The 22195-nt window shown below is 34.9% G+C and overlaps 1 protein-coding gene across 7 annotated transcripts in view; it reads left to right on the top strand.

Annotated features, from left to right (window-relative positions):
* Window positions 1–22195, top strand: part of LOC134536609 (alanine--tRNA ligase, cytoplasmic) — a 54659-nt gene that overhangs the window by 21010 nt on the left and 11454 nt on the right. For all 7 annotated transcript variants that reach the window (XM_063376434.1, XM_063376442.1, XM_063376425.1 and 4 more), the window contains exons 10-16: window positions 1926–2050; window positions 3471–3624; window positions 6051–6220; window positions 7550–7804; window positions 11164–11417; window positions 16904–17012; window positions 18848–19003. In XM_063376434.1, coding sequence (XP_063232504.1) covers window positions 1926–2050; window positions 3471–3624; window positions 6051–6220; window positions 7550–7804; window positions 11164–11417; window positions 16904–17012; window positions 18848–19003 — 1223 coding nt within the window. The remainder of the gene's footprint in view (window positions 1–1925; window positions 2051–3470; window positions 3625–6050; window positions 6221–7549; window positions 7805–11163; window positions 11418–16903; window positions 17013–18847; window positions 19004–22195) is intronic.

Here is a 22195-nt window from a genome sequence, read left to right as displayed (position 1 = left end):
TTTAGGCCTCTTTCCAAACAAACACCACTTATAAATAAGTACATAACAAGCTAAACTAAAAATTAGAATTACAAAATAGGAGCTATAAATATTAATGTATTAAAAATATAAAATTTAAAACCAAAATGAAACCAGCAAGTTAAACATTTGTAATTTGAGTTAAGTTTTGTCAAATTGCTGATTGATTTTATGTTTTTAGTTACTTTTAGGTGCTCATTGGTGTATTAATTAGAATTTTGGTGTTACGGTATGTGTTGTATTGACACTTTAGCGTTATTTTGGTTTTATTGCAATTTGCCGTATAATCTTGTCCCTATGTATAACCGGAAAAATTTCTAAAATAATATTTAGGTAGTAAAATATTTTTTTCTTATGTAACTATTACATCCCTGTTATAACATTTTTAAAGGGGTCATTGGGGGGGGGGGGGGAACTTTTTAAGCAGGAAGTATCCGTTTAGCACTTGTCTGTGTTTGAACATTTTACCAATGAACTCATCAAGTCAAGTAAAAAAATGTAGTGTTAAAACCACTGATGGATCAAATTTAGTTAACCTAACCTAACCAAGCCAACAATTTTTCAACTTCGTCGTGCTTCTGGCACAGTCACATTTCCGTAAAATTATCTCATGATTCATGATGATGACGTTTAGAGTGGAAATGCTTATTTATAATTTCTTCACCACTTGAAAATAAGTAATTTTGAAATTCCTACCTAGTAAATGAAATAAATTAAACTCTTTAACAGTAATTGAAAATACGTTTTTTTTTTGTCATCACAGAATATTTGGCAAACTGAAATATTGTAGGACATCTTACATACATGAAAAAACACTAGAATAGCAAGGAATGTGAAGATTTATTTTTTTTTAATATTAGACAACAGTGCCAACATGTAACTGCGAACTTTATGTATCTTTGATATATTGAATACACAACATTTGCCAGTATTAATGTCTAGCACTAAAAAATATGATGTTATAAGCAGTAAAACATTATAAACAGAACATTATAACAGAGTTGTACTGTACATATTCACAAATTTCTAAAGCCCAGGGTAACAATTTTGCAAGTGCTAATTTAACATTATACCAACTGTGTTATTATATTAGGTTGGAGGTATCACACTAAATTGGATCGTGGTTTACCCAATTCTGGCCCCTAATCTTATTGATTATTTGGTTCCACACCAGCATTCATAAATAGCAACTCTGCTCACACATATATTTTTATTAGCTAGGTAGGCTTTGGTTTTGTATTGAAAGACAAAGCATTTCATGTATTTTTAATTAAGCCATAAGATTTGGTTTTGCAGTGAGTGTACAGTGTTTATAGTTGGTATGCCTCGCATTGCCAAACAATATACTGTATTATAGTTATGATTAAACATATTTTTGCTAATTATTTTTAGATTTTTATTTGTAGATGCTGTAGAGATGTGTGATATTCATTACCACCAATTATTTAATAGAACTTGAAAAACATTTAACCATTAGTGCTACAACCTTAAGATGTGATATTTGTGAATACATTTTGATGCTGGAACTTTTTTGTGTGTTCAGAATCACTCAAAAAGAGCTGTAAAAAAACCTTGCGTTAATATTATTTGGGGTAACAAACCTTCATCATTTAATTTTTGGCTTTATTTCACAAACACTATGAAAATTTTGATTAAAACAGCAAAATTTTCATTATGTTGCATTTAAATTTCAAGATTAAGTCCTGAATTATAAAGGTTTGAGTCTTTAAGTTTTAAAATTTTGATTTGGCATTTGAAAAGACAGGTTTTGACCAACTAGTATTTTTTGGTAAGAGGAAATTAAAAAATAAAAATCTCATGGTGCGGTGTTACTTATTGCATTAACTGTTTTCACCTTAACAAAAAGCATCAACATAGTTTTCCCTAATGTGAGTTGTTTAACACAGGTGATGTTGCGTGGCGTTTATACGACACGTATGGCTTTCCTGTCGACTTGACACAACTGATGGCAGAAGAAAGAGGGTTAACGGTTGACATGGTTGGCTATGAAGAAGCTAAGAAACAAGCACAGGTGTGTAGCTATTATTCCTTGGGATGTGTAGCACTTTTAGAAGTATTTGAAAAAGAGTTCTCCTTAATTTTACATTAAATTTGGAACCACTGCTGTCTTTATTGTTGATCCATGAGTTAGGGTGGTATTCCAGGACGTTTGGGTAAGGTAGCAAATAAGCACTGCCTTGTTGGGATACAACCTAACCTAACTCGCGGGCCATATTCCAAAACGTGTCCAAACCAAATTCCATTAAGGAAAAGATTGGCACCCCTGCGCAAGGCTAGAAACTGATTCCAATGCATTCTAGAGGATGTTTCGCATCCACCGATACAATTTTTACGTCAAAAATCCTAGCGATGGTAGCACAATCTCGAAAAAATGGAACTGCCCAAATACACAAAGCAAACACTGCAGTAGGCTCCAACCTGAGGTAATAGGATGAGTATAGTTGGTTACTTTTGCTTGATAGTAAAAAAAAGTATTCAAAATGTTGTTTTAAAATAAAAATAGAATTACATTAAATAAAAACACACTGCATATATGTATTTGTAAATAAAATAAATTTTTTGACCATTCTGTAAAATTACTGACATGTTATAGTTGATATTGTTGGCTAAGCAACAATAAAGAGTGTTTAACTCAGTACACGTGATAGAAATCAAACTTCTTTTGCAATTCAAACCTTGACTCGTAAGTATATCATAAGTGGTATCTCTCTTTGGTCAAGTACCTATTCTCTGTCCTTTTTGTGTCAGAACCATTTTACAACAGTGTTTTATGAAAATATTGCATGAAAATTTGGCCTTGAAATTTCACTCTCATCGTGCCCAAAAAGGTTTCAGTTCAAAATATTTAGGTTACACAACTAAAACAAAACACAGACATGCCAACAATTATGAATCATTCTTAATTGTTACGAATTTTCCTTCACAATTACGCTTTTATGAATGTGAATTCAGAAATTAAGATTTAAGATTAGTTTAGGCGATTATTTTAGATTTTGTACGTGTTGAGAACAATGCATACATGTACCTTCAGCGATTTCTCTTCAGAAGTAGTCTGCCATTTCTGTGCGCTGGCATGTGTTTTGTTTTGTGACTCTTCGAGAAGGAAAGTTGATTTGTTACCATAATTGCATGATAACCAGTAAGTTTTTTTCTTCTTCTTATTTTATGAAAATGAGTATATTTTAGTGTTCAACCGTGAATTTGTGCAAATTTTCTGTACGGAAAAAAAAAGTTTTGACAGTGTTTTAGGATAATGTTTTTGATAATGCTTTTACAGACCAACTCCACTTATTACCTATTACTAATTAGTATTCTTGGAAGGTGGTATCTCTGGATTATAAAACGTGCAAACCATGAAAGACATGTTACAGTCCCACCTCTTGTTAGCGTTGGTTCTGTACGAGAGTGGCCTTGCTGGCGTGTTTTGGCAGCTGGCCTCGCAGAGCAAGGCAGGGGGGGTGGACGACCAGATCAGCCTGGACGTGCACTCCATCACGGAGCTGCAGCAGCGAGGCGTGCCCGCCACGGACGACCTGGCCAAGTACAGCTACTGCGCGCGCTCTCAGAACAAGGATGCCGAGTACGGTGAGGGCAGGGGAACTTTGATGTCACATGATATCCTACCTTCTTCCAATGATTCTGGTAATAATAGGGCTGCCACTGATTTATAACTTAAGAGGCCACTCCAGTGTTTCAGGGGCACTACGCAACCAGTGTTAACCTCATAAGATTCAATGCTATTTTCATTTTGCTTATAACTTATTAACTAATATATATTTCGAAATGATGCTTGCTTGTTATGTAAGAAAACGATACTCTTATCAAAGCCCCTTTCTTCAAAATTGTGCATAAATTATGGTTTTAAACTAATCTTTACTAATATGCATAAGTGTATTGTCTAGGTTTGAACAATAATTTATGCACGTTTTTGAAGAAAGGGGCTTTGATAAGAGCATCATTGTCTTACATATCAAGCAAGCATCAATTCGAAATATATATTAGTTAATAAGTTATAAGCAAAATGAAAATAGCATTGAATCTTATGATGTTAACGCGGGTTGCGTAGTACTCCTGAAACACTGGAGTGGCCTCTTAAATCCTGGACTCAAACCTAATGGTTTTGAAATCCCTCACGCATACTATGCGTTAAAGCTGGGCACGTAGTTTTGATTTACGTTTTGTGCGGAAATGTTGCAGTGTGTTTGTGTTGATCATATGGAAACTGTTGGCTGATTACTAATAAATAAATTCTTAAAGGCAAAATGAATCACCAGTATATATTTCAGAAAACCCGTGTGCCTTCTACAATGATGTTATCCATAAAAAAAGTAAAATATATTGTATTTTATGCTAAATATTATTAAAGACGAAATCAATTTGTAATAATGGCTTGAAGAACTCTGTCCTACATGGGTATTTCAATGTAATTTTAACTCACGTATCTTGGATATAGGTATTTCCTTCTTCACTTACATAGCGTTAACTTCTGATAACTCAAAAAATTTGCCTTCTGTGATTTTGTTTACTGGGAAGTGCATGTTACTACAAAATATAGATTTTTTTTTACCCCGTATCCATTGTGAATTTGCAGGCACATCATAATTTGATGAAGTAATTCAAGAGAGTCACGGCCTTTCCATGGGAAAAAGTACAAAAGAAGGAATATTTGAGTTCTTCTAATGTTTTATGATTTCCCCCCGATAAAACTGCATTTTGAAATACCAACTGGATTCATAAATACTTATTAGTGTGAAAATTAAAGTCCAGGGAATGGTGAGGTAAAAACATTATAAATGAGAAAATTATTGAAAAAGAATATAATAATTGTAATCGTTGTAACATTGAACTCAGAAATACCATTTTCCCACTTATCTCGAGTTATACGGAAAAAAACATTCCTAGGCCGCGCTACAGGTATCAATGTATACAATTTTCACAATTTAGCTGTGTTTTTATAGGGCTTATACACTGTATAGTTAAAGGATCTAGAAAAATGAATACCTGCAAGCCTTGGAAACTTATTTTCTGCACTGATTGTGTTTATTACTGAGTTGCGTTATATTTAATTAGATAGTAGGCACAAACGCGACTGCGTGAATGTTTCATGCCCTTTATGCTGCCCGTATAAAAGTGTAGTGTTTAATTTTCATTGATAAAAATGTTATCATCTTGTAAAAACATTAAACTATCTTTGTCTAGTACCTAAATAGTTCTCACACATGAGCACTTTTCTTTTCATGTTCTAGGCCTGCTTACATTTTATCTGTTACAAAGTTTTCTGCATCGGTGGATTTAGTGTCTTAGGCAATGTGAATGTAAAAGTACTGGGAATGGTCATCTTTAAGAATCTAATGCAGGAATCAACTTTTCTGTGATATGCAGCAATGAAGTGCTTAGAGCACACACATGCACACACACACACACGCACAAACTGAGAATTGTACTTGCTATTTTTAGGCATAAAACATAAAACACGAAATCTGTCAATGAGGGTCGAAACAAAATTGGGGCCATTATTTCAACGCTTGAACAAAAAAATATTAAATGCTTCCTTGTGGCCATATGCAGCATTAGGCAGTGATGGCTTGGTTTACCACAGTTCATCCCCTTTCCTTGTGTGTCACGTGACATGTCAGAGGGCAGGTACCTCAAGTCGTCCAGTGTCATAATTGAAGTGAGAAAAATCATTGTTAACCAGAAAAAGGAAAAATAATACAAAGTTTTCCTTTCTCCCAGTTGTTTACACTTCAAATAGATCACATAGAATTGAAAAAGACTTCTTATAAGATGACAGTTCTGTAGGTAAGTAAATAATGAAGTGAGTGTAATTCTAAGTATATTGGAATTTGAGACCTCTGATTATGAGAGAGTCGTTTTCATTGTTTTTTTTTACTTGGTTTCTATCACTTTTTTTTTAAAAAAAAAAAAGCAATGAAAAGCCTGTCGCTAATGTTTATCGCCAATTGTGTGCACATAACCTTATAAAGATTTTTAACTCGGTTTTTGTTCAGATTTCAAACCGTGCAAAGGCAAGGTGATAGCCATTAGACACTCCAAGAAGTTTGTAGATGAAGTTTCATCGGGTCAGCAATGCGGTGTGCTCTTGGACAAAACTTGCTTCTACGCGGAGCAAGGCGGACAGATCAATGATGAAGGCTTTATGGTCAAAGTTGGTGATGAGGTAAGACACCCTCAAGGTCTATGTTATATTATAGTATAGTACATCTTTTTTTATTTAACTGTGTTTGCAGTACAGGGAAAATTTTTACAAAAATGCAGGAATATTATAAACAAGATACCGTACTTACCCGCATATGGGTTGCGTATTTTATTATGCCGATTTTTAGTGTAAAATTATGGGTTTAAAAAAATATTGTATTGCGTGGTTGAATATGTAGGTAAAAACTAATCTAAGTTAGTTTTTAATAAATAAAACTTCATGAGCACGTATAAATTGTTTAATCAAAACATCTCAGCAGTCGCGTGAAGTTCTGTGAACAGTGCAGTTATTGTACGTATGCCGTGTCTGCTGCTCGACCGGTCTCAGTACCGGCAAGTGATGCATCTGCTGCGCTGCGAGGGCTAGGAGAGGAGAGGAGAATCTAAAAATAAACCAGAGAGAGAGAGTGTGTGCGTGCCTGCGTACGTGTGGCAATTTGACAGTGTTGACGGTTTACCCTCCCTCACTTCTTTGCAAATGTCCCGTAAACTGGCACCCACACAATACACTAATTAAGGTCTAGTAGTATGTGTTTCTCAGGGTGTATCATGGCAATATGTAAGTATTGCTCTAATTGGTGTGAGTCTGGTATTCTGGTGGTAATACCATGTAGTTTCAAGTTGAATTTTCTGTTCACTTTTGTCAAAATTACAGATTGATCCACACCTTCAAAATGTGTTTGGTCCACTCTTTGGGGGGGGGGGGGGGGGGATCATGGCCTATGTTCATAATTTTTATTCATATTTAATTTAGGAATTGTAGGTTCTTTGAATTTAGTATTCAGTGGCTGATTAACTTGTTTTATAAATGCTAGCTTAGTGTTCGTGTTGTGTTTCATGTGATGACAGTGATAACATTTATTCTCTAAATTAAACACATGGAATTGTATACTCCATAAGTATAATAGTTGTCATTTGTAATGTTTTCATTTAATTTTTTATTTCATTTGCTTAACTTTGTGCATTTTGGCATTTCAAGCATAAGTTATGCAATGTTGTGTGCAAACATGAGTTATGTTTGTAAGCCTTTTTATATGCCTGTGCATATTTTTAAGAGCCTGTATTATCTCGATTTTGTTCCTTGTGCCAATTTTGCTTACAAAACCATCAAACTGTTAAAAAATTGCATATTAATTATTGTTATTACTTTTGATGGAGAAACATTCTGGTTTCTGTACCTGAACACTGTGTTTATATTCCTGTTTCTGCACCATATTTGGAACAAAACTTGGAACACAGCCTATCCTTTGTACGTTGCACATATTCTGAGAGTATTTATTCTGTGTTCCAGAGCGTGGAGTTCTCTGTGCACAACGTCCAGGTGCGCGGGGGCTACGTGCTGCACATCGGCACTGTGGAAGGGATACTCAGGAAAGGAGATGAGATGATGTTGCACCTGGACGCCAAGCGCAGGCGCCTCATCATGAACAACCACACGGGCACTCACGTCCTCAACTATGCCCTCCGCTCCGTGCTCGGCACGGATGCCGACCAAAAAGGGTCGCTGGTCGCACCCGATAAGCTGCGGTTCGATTTCACGTGCAAGGTACGTGAATGCTGGTCTTTGGTTTCAGTGTGTGCTTGTGAATCATAATTGAAGGTACATGCCTTAACATTTGGAGTTTTGAAGTTAAACTTCTCTGCAGCCTTCAGGGTAAATCAAGGCGATGACTTATTAGCATAATGAAAAATGCAGTGCTCAGGAGTGGGGCAATTATTGTGAAAAGGTAAGGGGGAATATTTTGCACCCCACTCCTTGTGAAACTATTCCACTATCTGAGAAGTTTCACTTTGGTGGTCATGTACCTTTTTTGTAACATAATTTCTGTTATAAAATTATTAAATAATTGGTTTGCTAAGGCTTACATCATTACTTCTAAAGCTATTCAACCTAGTGTCTACTCATTAACAGACTCAAACGTGTAACTTTTGGAAGGAAATAATTGATTATTCCATGGGGCAACTACAATTCTCGAACAAAATAGTGATGGGTTGGTTCCGGTTGTGCCGGTTCTCAGTAAATTAACCAGCACCAAGAACAGTAAACATAATCCCGGTACCACGTACCACAGAAAGCTTAACAGCCAGACAGAAAGCAGTAAAAATGCCATTGTATGGGAATGTATATTTCTGGCAACACATGCCTTTTCCTAACTTCCATTTCAGCCCCTTGTGCCACGTTATAAAAAGGTTATTAAATCTTGGAAAATTGCTGCAGGCCACACCAACAGGATGTATTGAACATAAACAATACAAGTTCTTTCTGCCATGATCCGTAAACTAGAGTTTTTTCTGCCAAGATCCAGACCCTTTTTGTCCCTCTTTTCACTTGGAGACAGGGATGATAATTTTAACTAAAAGTAGACCTTTCTAAAAATAAAACAGGTTCAGTGTATTTTCTTTTAAAAACCATAAAATTACTATGGTTTTTTACTAATGAACTGTAGGTGTTTCCATCCATATCTCATTTTGACTTAAAAGTATTAACATACGTAGTTAAGATTAGAGATGTACGAACCTGCAAATTTTTAAGTCGAGTCGAGTCGAATTATACAATAATTAGTTCGAGTCTATTCGAGTCGAGTTTGTAGATCATAAATTCAAGTCGAGTCGATTTGAGTCTGAATTTTTATTTGAATCTTTGACACTTAAGTTGAGCTTGAATATTTGCACTTTACTGCTAAGAGTCCTTAGACTGGCCCACATAATCAAATATATTTAAAATACAAGTATTAATACAAATAATTCATTTAGAATAAATTCTTAACTGATATAATACAATTCAATAATTGAGGTATAGAGCATAGAAAAAAGTATTTTTTGAATTTTTAAATTTTATTTAACAAATATTGCCCAACTATGAAAATTAAAAAATTTTTGATATCTCCTAAAGTATTTGGAATTTCTTATATCTGCCGGCTTTAATGAAAAGAGGAATTTAAAGAGCATATAATTAAAGTATTTTCAGAATTTTTAAATTTTATTTAACAAATATCGCCCAACTATGAAAATTCGATATCTCATAAAGTATTTGGAATTTCTTATATCTGCCGGCTTTAATGAAAAGAGGAATTTAAAGAGCATATAATTAAAGTATTTTCAGAATTTTTAAATTTTATTTAACAAATATCGCCCAACTATGAAAATTCGATATCTCATAAAGTATTTGGAATTTCTTATATCTGCCGGCTTTAATGAAAAGAGGAATTAAAAGAGCATATAATTAAAGTATTTTAAGTTTTTAACATTTTTTTTTTCGCAAATACTGCTCAACTACATATTTACCTTATTTTGGACCGAACGAGTTAGCTGCGGCCTGCAGCATTCACGAGTCAATAAAAAAATGAATATAATTTAGGCTTGTTGGCGCGAAGGTTAGGTTACGTTTCACACAATCATTAGAACATTTTTGAAAACTTTCACTTATGGGAAGTGTAAGGCCGTGCTACAATTAACGCAACATTACAATAAACGTTCCCATAACAAATATAATACATTTAAAGATTATTGCTACAACATTAACGCCGTTACGTTGCCGGCCAATCGCAAGCTGGCACTTCCAACCAATCCATGCTTTTGTATTTGTATTAAATAGTTACACTTTATAAAATAATTTATACTCCATAATTAATTTTAACTTGCCACTTAATTTGGATAGCAAACAATTATACAAAATGCAATCTCGCCGAACGTAATAGTGTAAACAAACACGGAAAAAAAATTCATGTTCGCCAACCTACACTTCCTAAAATTAGTGGAGCAAAGTTGTTTTTTTTAACTGCCATTTCGTGAGTGGTGGCGTATCAGTCGAAAACATGCACTCTGTAACACAAATATAACGCTACCGTTAATTTATTATTGTAACGTTGCGCCGATTGTAGCACGGATTTACTAAAAAAAAAAGTAATATTTGGGCCGATATTAAGATTATAAAATTTAATTCGTGTTTTGTTTATTAAAAATGTGTTCGTCTTCTTTGCTATGTGGTCACACCTGTTAAGTTGGCAATATGTAAAACTAAAATATAAATAATATGGCCAATTGTTGTCATTGTTTTTAAGTACGTGTTTCGGTCTTACGTACGTATTTTTAGTGCCGGCCGAAGTCACGTAAGGAGATATTAAGAATTGTAATTCAATTTTATTATATTTTATCATCGAGTTTTATCCAATTTCCTTTCGAGTTTCGCCCCGTCGAATAAATAAACTCGAATGCCGAGCCGAGCTGATGCTACTCGCTCGACTCGACTCGAATTGTCGAGTCTCGGCCCATCACTAGTTAAGATTGTATGCAGCAACTCTTTTACTACTTACCTCCATGCTTAAAACACGGGGAAGGCCACTGTTTAGGTGAGATTTCGATAAAACCAACCCGTAAACCAACCCGTGGCGCATGAGTGGATCCAAAATTCACATATGGGTCGCAGTACATTTTTTTAAACTAAAAATTGGCATAAAATTTGTGACATGCGGGTAAATACGGTAGTGAGACATTAAGCACTTGTGCTGCCTAGGGGCTAGGTGATTTTTTTTGAGGTGGAATTATGTAAAAGTGGAGCACTTAGAAGTCATATTGAACAAAGAAACATACTATCAGGACATACTGTATCTTTGATGTAACTGGAAATTGTGTGGGGGTTAGCCAAGAACCGAGAACCGGAACCAAACCGAGAACCAGGGAAAAAATAGAACTGACACATCACTAATACTAATAATTACACTAGGAGAAGAATGTTGATCATCCTAATATAAAACACGAGTGCAATACTGCAAGTTGTGCCAAAATATTTAAAATCCAAAATTGGAGAGTACCATCTTCAGATAATGTTAGAAAACATCAATTTTAAAACTATTTATTTGCTTTTCTACCATGCAGAAAACACACCTGAGTTACAAATACTTTCAGGGAGCCATGACCAGCCAGCAGGTGAAAGCGGCAGAGATGGAATCGAACAAGATGATAAACCGCAATGAAGTGGTGTACGCCAAAGAGTCGAAGCTAGCTGTTGCCAAGGCTATCCAGGGCTTGCGTGCCGTGTTTGATGAGACCTACCCCGACCCCGTCAGAGTCGTGTCGATCGGTGTCCCGGTCGACGAGCTGGAGAAAGACCCGTTTGGACCAGCAGGCATGAAAACATCTGTTGAATTCTGTGGAGGAACGTGAGTAGCAATAGTATCATTTCTCCTTGGTCCTTTTTACTACAAAAACTCTTAAACCTGTCATAGTTAGGCCCCTCGGACTGGAGAAATGGCCAGTTTATCAAACATAAGTACAGTAGAACCCTGTTATAATGTTTTTCAAGGGAGCACAAGAAAAAAACATTATAAGCAGGAAAACGTTATAAGCAGGAAATCTCAATTTAGAACTTAACAATGTTCGAGCTTTGTACCAATGGACTCACCAAGCGATGTAAACAACTTTAATGTTAAAACCAAAGATAGTATACTTGATACATGATTTTTCTGAAACAAGCCAACAATTTTTCAACTTCATCTTGTTCCCTGGTTAAATTTTGTTTGTCTTTAAAGATACACTGCCACATTTTTTGTAAAATTATCTCACGATTCATGATGACAACATTAAGAGTGAGAACGTCTACTCCTTTGCCACCTGAAAATGTTTAATTTTGGGATTCCTACGTATGAATGAAAAAAAAAAATTATTTGTAAGCAATAGAAAACACTTTTAGTTATGCCCTCGCTTAATGGTTGGCAACTTAAATATCGTAGGACTATGTACGTGCATCTGAATACCCACTGGAATGGCAAGGAAGAGAAGAGTTGACTAAGGTTGCCAACTGACACGTAACTATGAACATTGTGTACCTTCAGTATATTGCATAAAATTGTATTTTAACAAACTTCATGTATTGTATGGCAGTGATTGTAAACATAAACATACATAAAGGAAACTTTTTATCGTAAGTGTTGGAATAATTTGGTTTTAAAACATTTTTTCCCCATTTATTGAATGTTAGAAAGCAAACTTTATAAGCAGGAAATTACACTATTTATGAACGTTATATGCAGGAAATAAATACATTGTCCTTATGGGGGAAATATTGGGACTTTAAATATGACATTATAAGCAGGAAAACATTATATGCAGGAACATTATAACAGGGTTCTACTGTATAGTTTTAACAGTATATACAGTACATTGATATTTGAAACAAGTAGGGATATCAAAAAAATGTTTCTTCATGTTACTGGGGTAGAGTTCTTGCCATCACGTGAGATGTTTGCGGAACAAATATTATGTACAAAATAGTTCACTTCAGATTGGTTTAGATGAAAATATGTACTTAAACCAGTTATTAGATATTAAAAAAAATTGGTTGTCTGTAAAGTCTGTTTACGGACATTAGTTTTATGTGACAACGTCATAACAAAACATTGATGAAATGATTGCATACTTTTATGAATAAAATTGAATAATTTTTATTGATTTAGCACTATTTTGTATGGATATAAAGGAGTGAAATGAAATCTACAATTTAATTGATAAATTTACTTTTATTTGCACTCATTAATTCAAATATGTTTATTACTTTAACGAAGAGATTATTTTAACTATAACTTTTATACATGTTTGTTATTTAACTTCTTCCAATCTGTGTTATTCTGTTAAGGATAGGACGATGATAGGAAAAGTAGGAAACGAATGGGAGTGTTTCAAGGATGATGTGAAGGAAAATGCTTACCCAACACCAAGATGCAGTCAAAAATAATATATTTGCGCCACGGACTCTGCAGCAATGCTAGGAGCAACGGGTTAGCAAAGAGCAATGAAAATGTTACATTGAAATGCATGAAAACAGAATTATGCCACGGACTCGGTCGCAATGCTAGGAGGTTCAGGTTAGCAAAGAGCAATATAAAATGAGCGTAATGGGACACAGCGAAACGGGACAATGTGCGTTACGGGACACTTTCGTGCGTGTAGCCGGCGTTCATCGATTTATTAGACGTCACGTCAAAAAAGTTCTAATTACATTACATAAAATATTTCAAAATAACTTCAGCCACATCTAACTACATAACTTTAAATCACAACAATAACTGGAAACTAAAAATGTTCCATAGAAACTTACCATATTTGTGGAACATATAACTTTGGAAATAGCAAGTTTGCAAGTATACTGCTGTAAATGCATGAACCGAACAACATTACACTGAATGACACTGAAGAATGCAAAACAAACCACCACTCTTGTTTTACGTTGCATGTGTATAGATATATAAGATGCCATGTATTGTTTTGTTGTCAAAATTTTTGATAAATAAACTTAGCATTATATTACAAAATATTATGACAAAGTTAATTTTATCGGTTAATAATTTAAATATATGAATAAAATAAGTTGGGGAAGAAAGGGTAACAAATTGGATATGTATTACAGCGTGGAGAAATGAAAACGTAATTATTTTCTTAACGGGCACTATGTTACTGATGCTGTTTATATTTTTAATTATTTTACTTAAGTTTATGAACATGTTACAATTGTTTACGTATTAAAAATAACCTTTTTTTTGTATATATGCTGTCATCATAGTACCAGAATATTAGTGTATTTGTCAGGCCCAAATAATTATTTCCTGAAAATTAACTAATATTCAAGTTTAAATTTTCGTTAAAACCAATTGGGATTCTAATTTTTCGTAAGCTTTGAACTCCATTGAATGGTGGAAATGAATTGTAACTAAAATTGACTTTGGCTAAGAAAAATAAGTATGGAATTCCGTTTGGTCTAAAATGTGTCACATTAAAATAATTGGCATCAAAGCCGTACGATTCTCGATACTGTCAACACTTACGGAATAGAGGAATTGACGTTGACATCCGTAGAAACAAGTTGTACTGAGCTGCCCTATGGCTGTATGCTATTGTGTACAACATAATAATATTGTGAAAATGTGATATGAAACTCTTTAGACAACAGGAATCCGCCCAAAAAATCTTTTTGCAAGCTGCTCTGTCGTTGCTGGATTACGGAATGTGCAGAATCGAAGCACCCCAGATTGAAGTGCACCTACTGTAATAGTAACAGACAATAAATTTCCAATTTTATGTGTTCTTTGCACTTTGCATCAATTTTTATAGTTCTCTGAAAAGAGTATACAAATAATTTAATTCTATAAAACCAAATAAAATACAGTTTGACGTCAACCGGGCCTGTGCCCCAGGAGCCTGGTCAGCCTCCGCCCCCTTTCGCCTCGCCGCAGTCCCACTTCCCTTACTGGCGTTCGTACTGTCACAAAACTACGTAGTTATGTGTTTGAATAGCACGCCATGAACTACCACAAGAGGGCGCTGTGGCGGCAGTGCGACGTCCCCATAAATTTATAATGAATACATTGTTAATCTTTTATTTTTTTTTCCCCGTGTATTTGTGTCATCACTGACGGGCGGGAGGGTTTTGTTTTTCTTTAATAAATCATTTTATTTGTTTAATATAAAGACGTTACCAAGCGGACTCAAGCAGACCCGAAGGTGAGCTGAAGTCGGCCTTTATTTTAATCTAATAAATTAATAACTGTTTGTGTAGTAATAGCAGAGGCGTGGGAGAGCGTGCCATAATTATAAAAGGGTTTTTGTATTTGTTCTACGTAAGATTTCAAGGCACTTAATCATAAGAGTGTAACGGTAATCTGGCCTAGCGGGAAGGCGGCATGATGTTCTGGGAGAGCCCAGCGCTCTGCGAGTTCTCCGTCACCAATGACAGAGGTAAGACGCAGCCTTCCGCACCCCGGGAATTCACCCTTGTACTCTGATCCGTAGTTCTGCTTTATCTTTAATCAATTATTAATCACTTTCGCGCTATCCCGGGGGCTTGTCTCGGTCGAGGGACTGTTTGTTAAATCTTTCTCAGCTCTTAACAAGAGACTTTTTAAACTCATACTACGTAAATTCCTTTGTGTGGCTGTATGCGTGGGTTTCACTACCCTAAATCGATTGAGTACCTTGGGTCTTTGAACTATATCATCTCGAAGCTGTGTATGGGAGCGCTTGTATTAGGTAGAGACAGGTTTTTTCGGTGAAAAAATTCGCACAATTTCGTTACTTTTTGCGAGATGATTTCGGTATATTTTTCGCTATTTTATCAGTAGTTTTGTCAAAAATTTTGTTGATTTTAAAACTGCAATATTAGGTTTATAAATATAAGTTCTACGTGAATGTGTTTAATATGTCATTTAAGAGTAGAACTACACAGTTTGTCTGCGTTGTTCAGGTTTTAAAAAATGCATATTGTATTTACTAGGCCTAAACATGTTACAAAGCACAGTTCTGGAAACTGTTTTAAAAAATTTACTGACAAAAAAAGCTCAAGTCCTAAACTAAAAACAAATAAGTTACGTATAATTTTACCTGTGGCTAGGTTATATCAAATTTTTCCAATAAGTGCTGTAAAAAAACACGACTGGCAGCAATATGAATATTTCAAGAGTGGGTAGGCCTAACAAATTTTTTTATCGTAACGTTCTGTTTATCTGCTTAAGAATGCTCAAAACTGTTAAAATATCGTACGCTTTGGCACCTACCGGCAATGTACTTGTGCATCCATTGACAAAATTTTGGGTCATCCAATTTTTCAATCGGTATGTTCGCTTCGATAAAAGCTCGAGTTGTTGACATAATGAACTCATTCTTGTCAAATTTTGCTTTTTTTTTTTTGCCGTCAACAAGGCTGATTCCAGCGAAACTGGCCTTTTTGCACCGGCTTGTTGACTTTCCTTGTTTTTGTTATGCGAGGCACTGTTTTTTATGTGTTTCAAGCACGTGTCTTTCCGTTGTCACTCTATTCTAACGTTTCAGTACTTGCACACGAGAATTTTTTGCACTTTGTCAAAGACATAGAATCCTTCGCTCGCAAACTCCGCCGCCCTGTCAAATACTGTCATAACCATTTTAAAATCAACGTTTTACGAAAGAAACAGAGAAAAAACGTTTGATTACATCCACACCATTTTAACAAACTGTGGCGAGTGGCGACTCTGGCGAGGCGATAGTGCGACATGAATACGACTTCCTAGACTATCGAAATTCGTTAACAATCGATTATTATCGACTGCTGTTATCGAGTCATCAAAATACGGACGTTTAGCTATTTTCAGTGTGTTTTTTCGTATTTTTTTTTTTTGTGATTTCTCTAAATAATTGATAATTTTGCATTTTTAAGTTTATGTATATTAATTTCGTTAAAATTTCGCGCATCACGAAAAACACCTGTCTCTAGTATTAGGTAATTAAATACCTTAAGTATGAAACTACCTTCTTTTATTTTACCAACCATGTGGCGATCTATCCACTGTGAGCAGGCGTTTGGGACACCTTGAGAGCACATGATTCATTAATATAGTGTAAGCGTGCCCGTCGCTGAGAACGCCAGGTCTGAGCGAATTACGTAGCAACAGAGGGTCGAATCTTGCCTTACACAGGCAATGTCACGCCCTGAGGTGGGTTTCAGCTGGGTCCACGTGCCCTTCCACGTGGTGGTGCCCACTATCTATCCTCATGGTAAAGGCCCTCCGAATACCCTAATCATGACAAGTTATTGTGTCCAAAATTTAATTTTTCACGAATACTCTAAATTACTACATAAATATCTTTTTTAAGATTCAAGATCCATTAATTTTTTTTTCAGGCACTTGCAGCGTGCTGGCCATATTGGAGATTTTGTAATTGCAAGTGAAGAGGCTATTGCCAAGGGAATTAGGCGAATTGTAGCTCTAACTGGTCCAGAGGCTTTAAAAGTGAGTTTTTTCTTTGTTTTATGCTTTGTTTTGAAAGTAAAGGTGTGTGTTGAAGCAGTGTAGGTGATGAATATTTTCATGAAAATTTAGTATTTCTCATCTTTTTGTCATACCTCATTTGATTTACATTGGACACAATGTGACTATTCTTCAGTTAAGCATCATTTAGGGTCAAGATTTTGTTGTATAGTACATATTTAATAATCTGTTCTTTTGCCATAAATTTTTTCCCATTTGCCCCTCTTTGCAGTAGTTTTCATCACAATGTGAACTTTTGTGTAATGTACCCGGATTTTTTAATAACATAATATTTTCATTAGCTTTGAATCCAAAATTGCATGTCCATTTTAGTTATTCATGCATCATTTTTATGTCTAAATGTGACTTAGGGCTGTTCCAAAACAAATTTATTGGTATTGTACATCCTCTTCACTGAGAAACAAAGGAAAAGGTATCAAAAAAATACGTGTACAACTCTGCTTTTCAAATACTTGTTTTAATTTCAAAATTTTATCTAAGGACATTTTTTATAAACATTTTACTTAATGTTCATCTGAGTCATATTTCAATGAATATCTTTATCTTTTTAGAAATGTTTTTATTACTCACATTTTTAAAGGCAAATCTTAAAAATCTAATGTTGGGTCGATACAAATTTTCTCGAATCTGAAACTAAAAATTTGAATACCAAAGAGTATCTAGATATTACCCCTCGAATCTGAATCTAGGTTTAAAGGGTCAAAAATTAAATAATGTATAAATAATGAAAAATATTAACTATGGTGTTGAAATATTCAATCCTTTAAATGTTTTTTTAAAAAAACTAAGTTTCCTGAATCAATACATACAGTAATTTTATTTATATAATTTCATGTTAAAGTAACAATATCTTGGGGATTGGTCACAGAATAGGTTTAAAAAAAAAAATTACCTAGAAAACTTCAGAAGTTATCGGGGTTGAATGTTTAATTTACTTTATTTCCTCTAATTGTTTTCTTAGGATCTTTTTGCTCGAATACCAAATACTTCAAATATTAAGGTTTTTATGGAATTTAAGGGTTTGATTGGCACATCCCTATTAAAAACTATTATGTTGGGAACTGGTTAACTGCAAGAAAACAAGATATTTACTTAATAAAATAACTAAGTGATGCACAATGTTTCAGTAAGCTTTCTGTGAATTTAGATTAGTAATAAAATTATGACATTTGCCAACAATTTTATAAAAAGTTATATTTTAATTATTTTGTCATATAGCCTTTTATTTTAAATGATTGTTATAGTATCTGGAATCATTGGTGGTTTAGAAGTATCGGAATTTACATTGTAAATGAGGTATCGGAACAGCCCTTAATATTACATTTTTTTTATCAAATATGTACTTAACCAATTTTTCTTTCAAACCCTGAATAAAAGAAAATATTTTTAACAGTGATTTCACTGAAGATAGATTTGAAGTATTAATAAGTATTCAACCAAGAAAACATTATAGGAAGCTAAACCACTTAAAATGTTTGTATGCCAACTGCAGAAACTTTAAGGTTATTATGTGGGGTTACCTTGTGACTTACAATTTTGTAAAGGGTTTCACATTTAAAGAAAAAAAACCTAAATAACAAGGTAGTTGTTACCTTATGCTAGAGAATATTATATTGAATTGAAAATTATTGATTTATTAAAATGTTTCTCAAAATATTGTAAGCTATACTGGTCATTTCTTAAGTGTGGAGTACCTTTTTGGTTAAATCCAAATTTTCAGACTTGTTTTTCAAAGGAGGTGACAGTACATATTTTGAGGAGTAGATGTTTGCTATGTTTTCTCTTTGCTATTGCAGGCCCTTAAAAAAACTGAGCTGCTTGAGAATGACCTTAACAGATTGTGCTCAGAGCTAAACTTAGAACAGCAACAACTGAGCAGTAAAGATCTTGTGAAGAAAGTTGTTGACTTAACTGAAGATATATCTCATGCCACTATTCCATACTGGAAAAAGGTAAGGATTTATTTGTAGCTAAGTAATTTTTTTTTCCCTGTACTCTAGTGAGACATCAATACTAACAGGAAAACAAATCACTCTCCACTAGTGATGTGTCGGTTCTACTTTTTTCCCGGTTCTCGGTTTCGTTCCGGTTATTAAAAATCGGTTCTCGGTTCTATGTTAACCTCCAAACGATATCCAGTTACACCAAGGATACAGAATGTCCTAATAGATGGTGTGTTTATTTGTTCATTATGACTTCTAAGTGCCCCACTTTACCATAATTCAATTACAAACTAGTCACTTAGCACCTAGGTGGCACAGGTGCTTCATGTTCACTAGGTGGCTTCAGTAGCACAGAATTTACATTCACTGGGGAACAAAATCTAGTAATATAAATAACAACTGTTTTATAGCTTAATATTTAATTTAGGCACATACAAATTTCTTGAGAAAAATGTAACATCTGTTTTAAAGACATTAAGTAAATAATAAAAACAAATTATAAAAACGATTATAGTAGAAGCAGTACACCAAAGCAATTGAAAGTTATGTATCATATTGAATAATGGTTGTAACCCTCAAGTTAACAAAATTCTATTAAAAGAATATATTAACATATATATGTTATTTGAGTTAAAATTGATGTAGGGCTGAAAAAATGATAGCAAACACCTAATTTAATTTCATTAGTAGTGGACACCTTTAAATCTTGGTATGTTTGTTTTTGATGTAAGATTTTGTAAGATATTTTATTTTTCCATAGATCTACTTTTAGTTAAAATAGTCATCCATGGCTCCTAGTGAAAATATGTACTCCTTTGTTGTTTACATTCCAACACATCCTGCCCATGGAATTACATCTTTACATCTGGATGGCAGTCTCAAGGGGCTTAAAGAAGTTAGAAAGCAGTGTGCATGGGTCGCCCGGAATTGTGTATGAAATGACACTAGCCAGTAGTATCAGAGCTGTACCCAACTCTAGCACAAGAAATTAAAAGGATAATTAAACCTATGAATCCCAGAAAAGCCCCAGGAAACAGCGGAATTCAGGCTGTCATTCTCAAACAACTTCCTGGCGAAGCCCTGGAATACCTACTTAGCTGCGTGCATCAGTGCAATGCTAACATTATAGTATTTCCCCTCCCACTGGAAAGAAGCTAATTCATAGTCTTCCACAAACCAAGGAAAAATAAAACGTTACCACAAAACTATGTTCTGATCAGCCTGCTCGATATACTTTTGAAAGTAGCAGAGTGTATACTACTACACCGACTCAATAGACATATGCGAGAAACCAATATCTGCCTGATGAGCAGTTTGGTTTCCATATTGCACACTCAACTGTACAACAGCTAATTGCCTTACAAAGGAAATAACGAGCACATACAATATCCAGAATTATGTAGTGGCCACATACCTGGACGTAGAAAAGGGTTTTTGATTGGGTTTTCCGTGCAGGCTTAATTTTTAATATATAAACTGTTCCAAAGAAGCTTCCCTGACTGTCATATGAAGCTAGTTACCTCATACTTAGCCAACAGAACATTTAGAGTTCATCACAGAAGGCTCTAAATCCGACCTAAAACCAATACATGCAGGCATGCCACAAGGCAGTATCCTAGCCATGAACTATTTAATATTTATGTAAACGACATGCCTAAGCCAAGGCATCGCCTTATAATTCTTGGCTGCTGTGCGGATGACACAGTCGTGTATAGTAGGTCACATAACCTACAATTAGCTATTGACCGACTACAACCTGTGCTCACTGCAATGCAGCAGTGGTACCCAACATGGCGAATAAAGATAAACATTACCAAATCAGAGGCAGTGGTGTTTACTCACAGAAATACTGCCAGTTGATCACAGGCCTCAATTAACCCTATTTGGAAAACTTTTCCCCCACAAAGACGTTGCGAATAACCTCGTTGGTCAAATGGATTACAAACTAATGTGGTGAACCCACATAGATTTGAAGAGTTGGCAGGTATACAGTAGAATGAGTACACTCTACCCAGTAATGAGCAGGCGTGCCTGCAGTACAGTACAGAATGGACTACTGCTCTACAAAGCCCTGATCCAACCAGTTTTTACATATGCAGCCCCAGCATAGGCTACTGCAACCATAACGCACCTCCTGAAACTGCAGGGAATACAAAACATTGCTGTAAAGGCCCTTAGGTACTGTCCAGTAGAAGCACTACATCGCAAGAATGAACACAGAAACCTTTTATGATTTCTGTGTCTGAACCACTGAAAAATGTTATGACAAATGTGAAACACATCAAAACCCTCTTGTTTCATCGCTGTAATTACAATCCCGACAAGACGCACTAAAGTGGTGCTTGTGCACCGACACTGTAATGCTCTGTGGTTGTCTGGGGCGTGAACCCTCAACCAATCACAGCGCAGCTTCCTGCAAGATGACCCCAGGCCTGGTATTGTGGATGTTTGGTCGAGAGAGCTCTGCCCTATGCTTTAACATTAAGCTGGACAGTTTGCGCCTATATTTGAATTGAAATATACTGACACACTCAATACAAGAATGCTGGCAGTTCATAAACTTATATTTAGCTATTCTTCAGCCTGTACATCAATGGCTTAAAGCACAGTCATTGTATGTCCACTTTTTTTGGAAATTGAGGTTATGCTTTTATATGAAAGTTCAAGTTCATAGCTACTTCCTGCACAAATATTGTAAGTAGAAAACAATAATAAAGTATTAAAAAATGAACTGGAAAAAAAACTGTATGTCCATTCTTGATCATTATTTATATGCACACATGTTGTATGTCAACATTTTCAGCTATATTTTAACACTGAGCCATTTTCCAATAGGCATAAACATTGTATGTCCACCATAGCATGGACATGCAATACTTGTGCTGGTAATACTCCAGTTTAAAAAGCAGTCTTTTCTGACCTTAAGAGCACAGATATTTTATATCCAGACAAACAATATCTGTGTCGTCAAAAGTCCTGTCTCTATACTAACCTTGAATGCCATTAACGTCTCGCAATGTGAGGTAATTGAAGAAGGAGAATACATGTTACTCAAGATGACAATAATTTCTCACAACAGGTACTTCAAAATTTGTCAAATAATGAGTACACAAGTATTCCCAGTTTAGAAACAAATTTGTACATTCAGTATTTAGTCCCAGTAACAAATGACAATGTCAATGGAAACAAATATTTCTCAAG

Source organism: Bacillus rossius, chromosome 1, assembly GCF_032445375.1.
Source record: "Bacillus rossius redtenbacheri isolate Brsri chromosome 1, Brsri_v3, whole genome shotgun sequence".
Taxonomy (NCBI): domain Eukaryota; kingdom Metazoa; phylum Arthropoda; class Insecta; order Phasmatodea; family Bacillidae; genus Bacillus; species Bacillus rossius.
The sequence above is the reverse complement of the archived record's forward strand: the minus strand, read 5'-3'. Positions and strand labels throughout refer to the sequence as shown.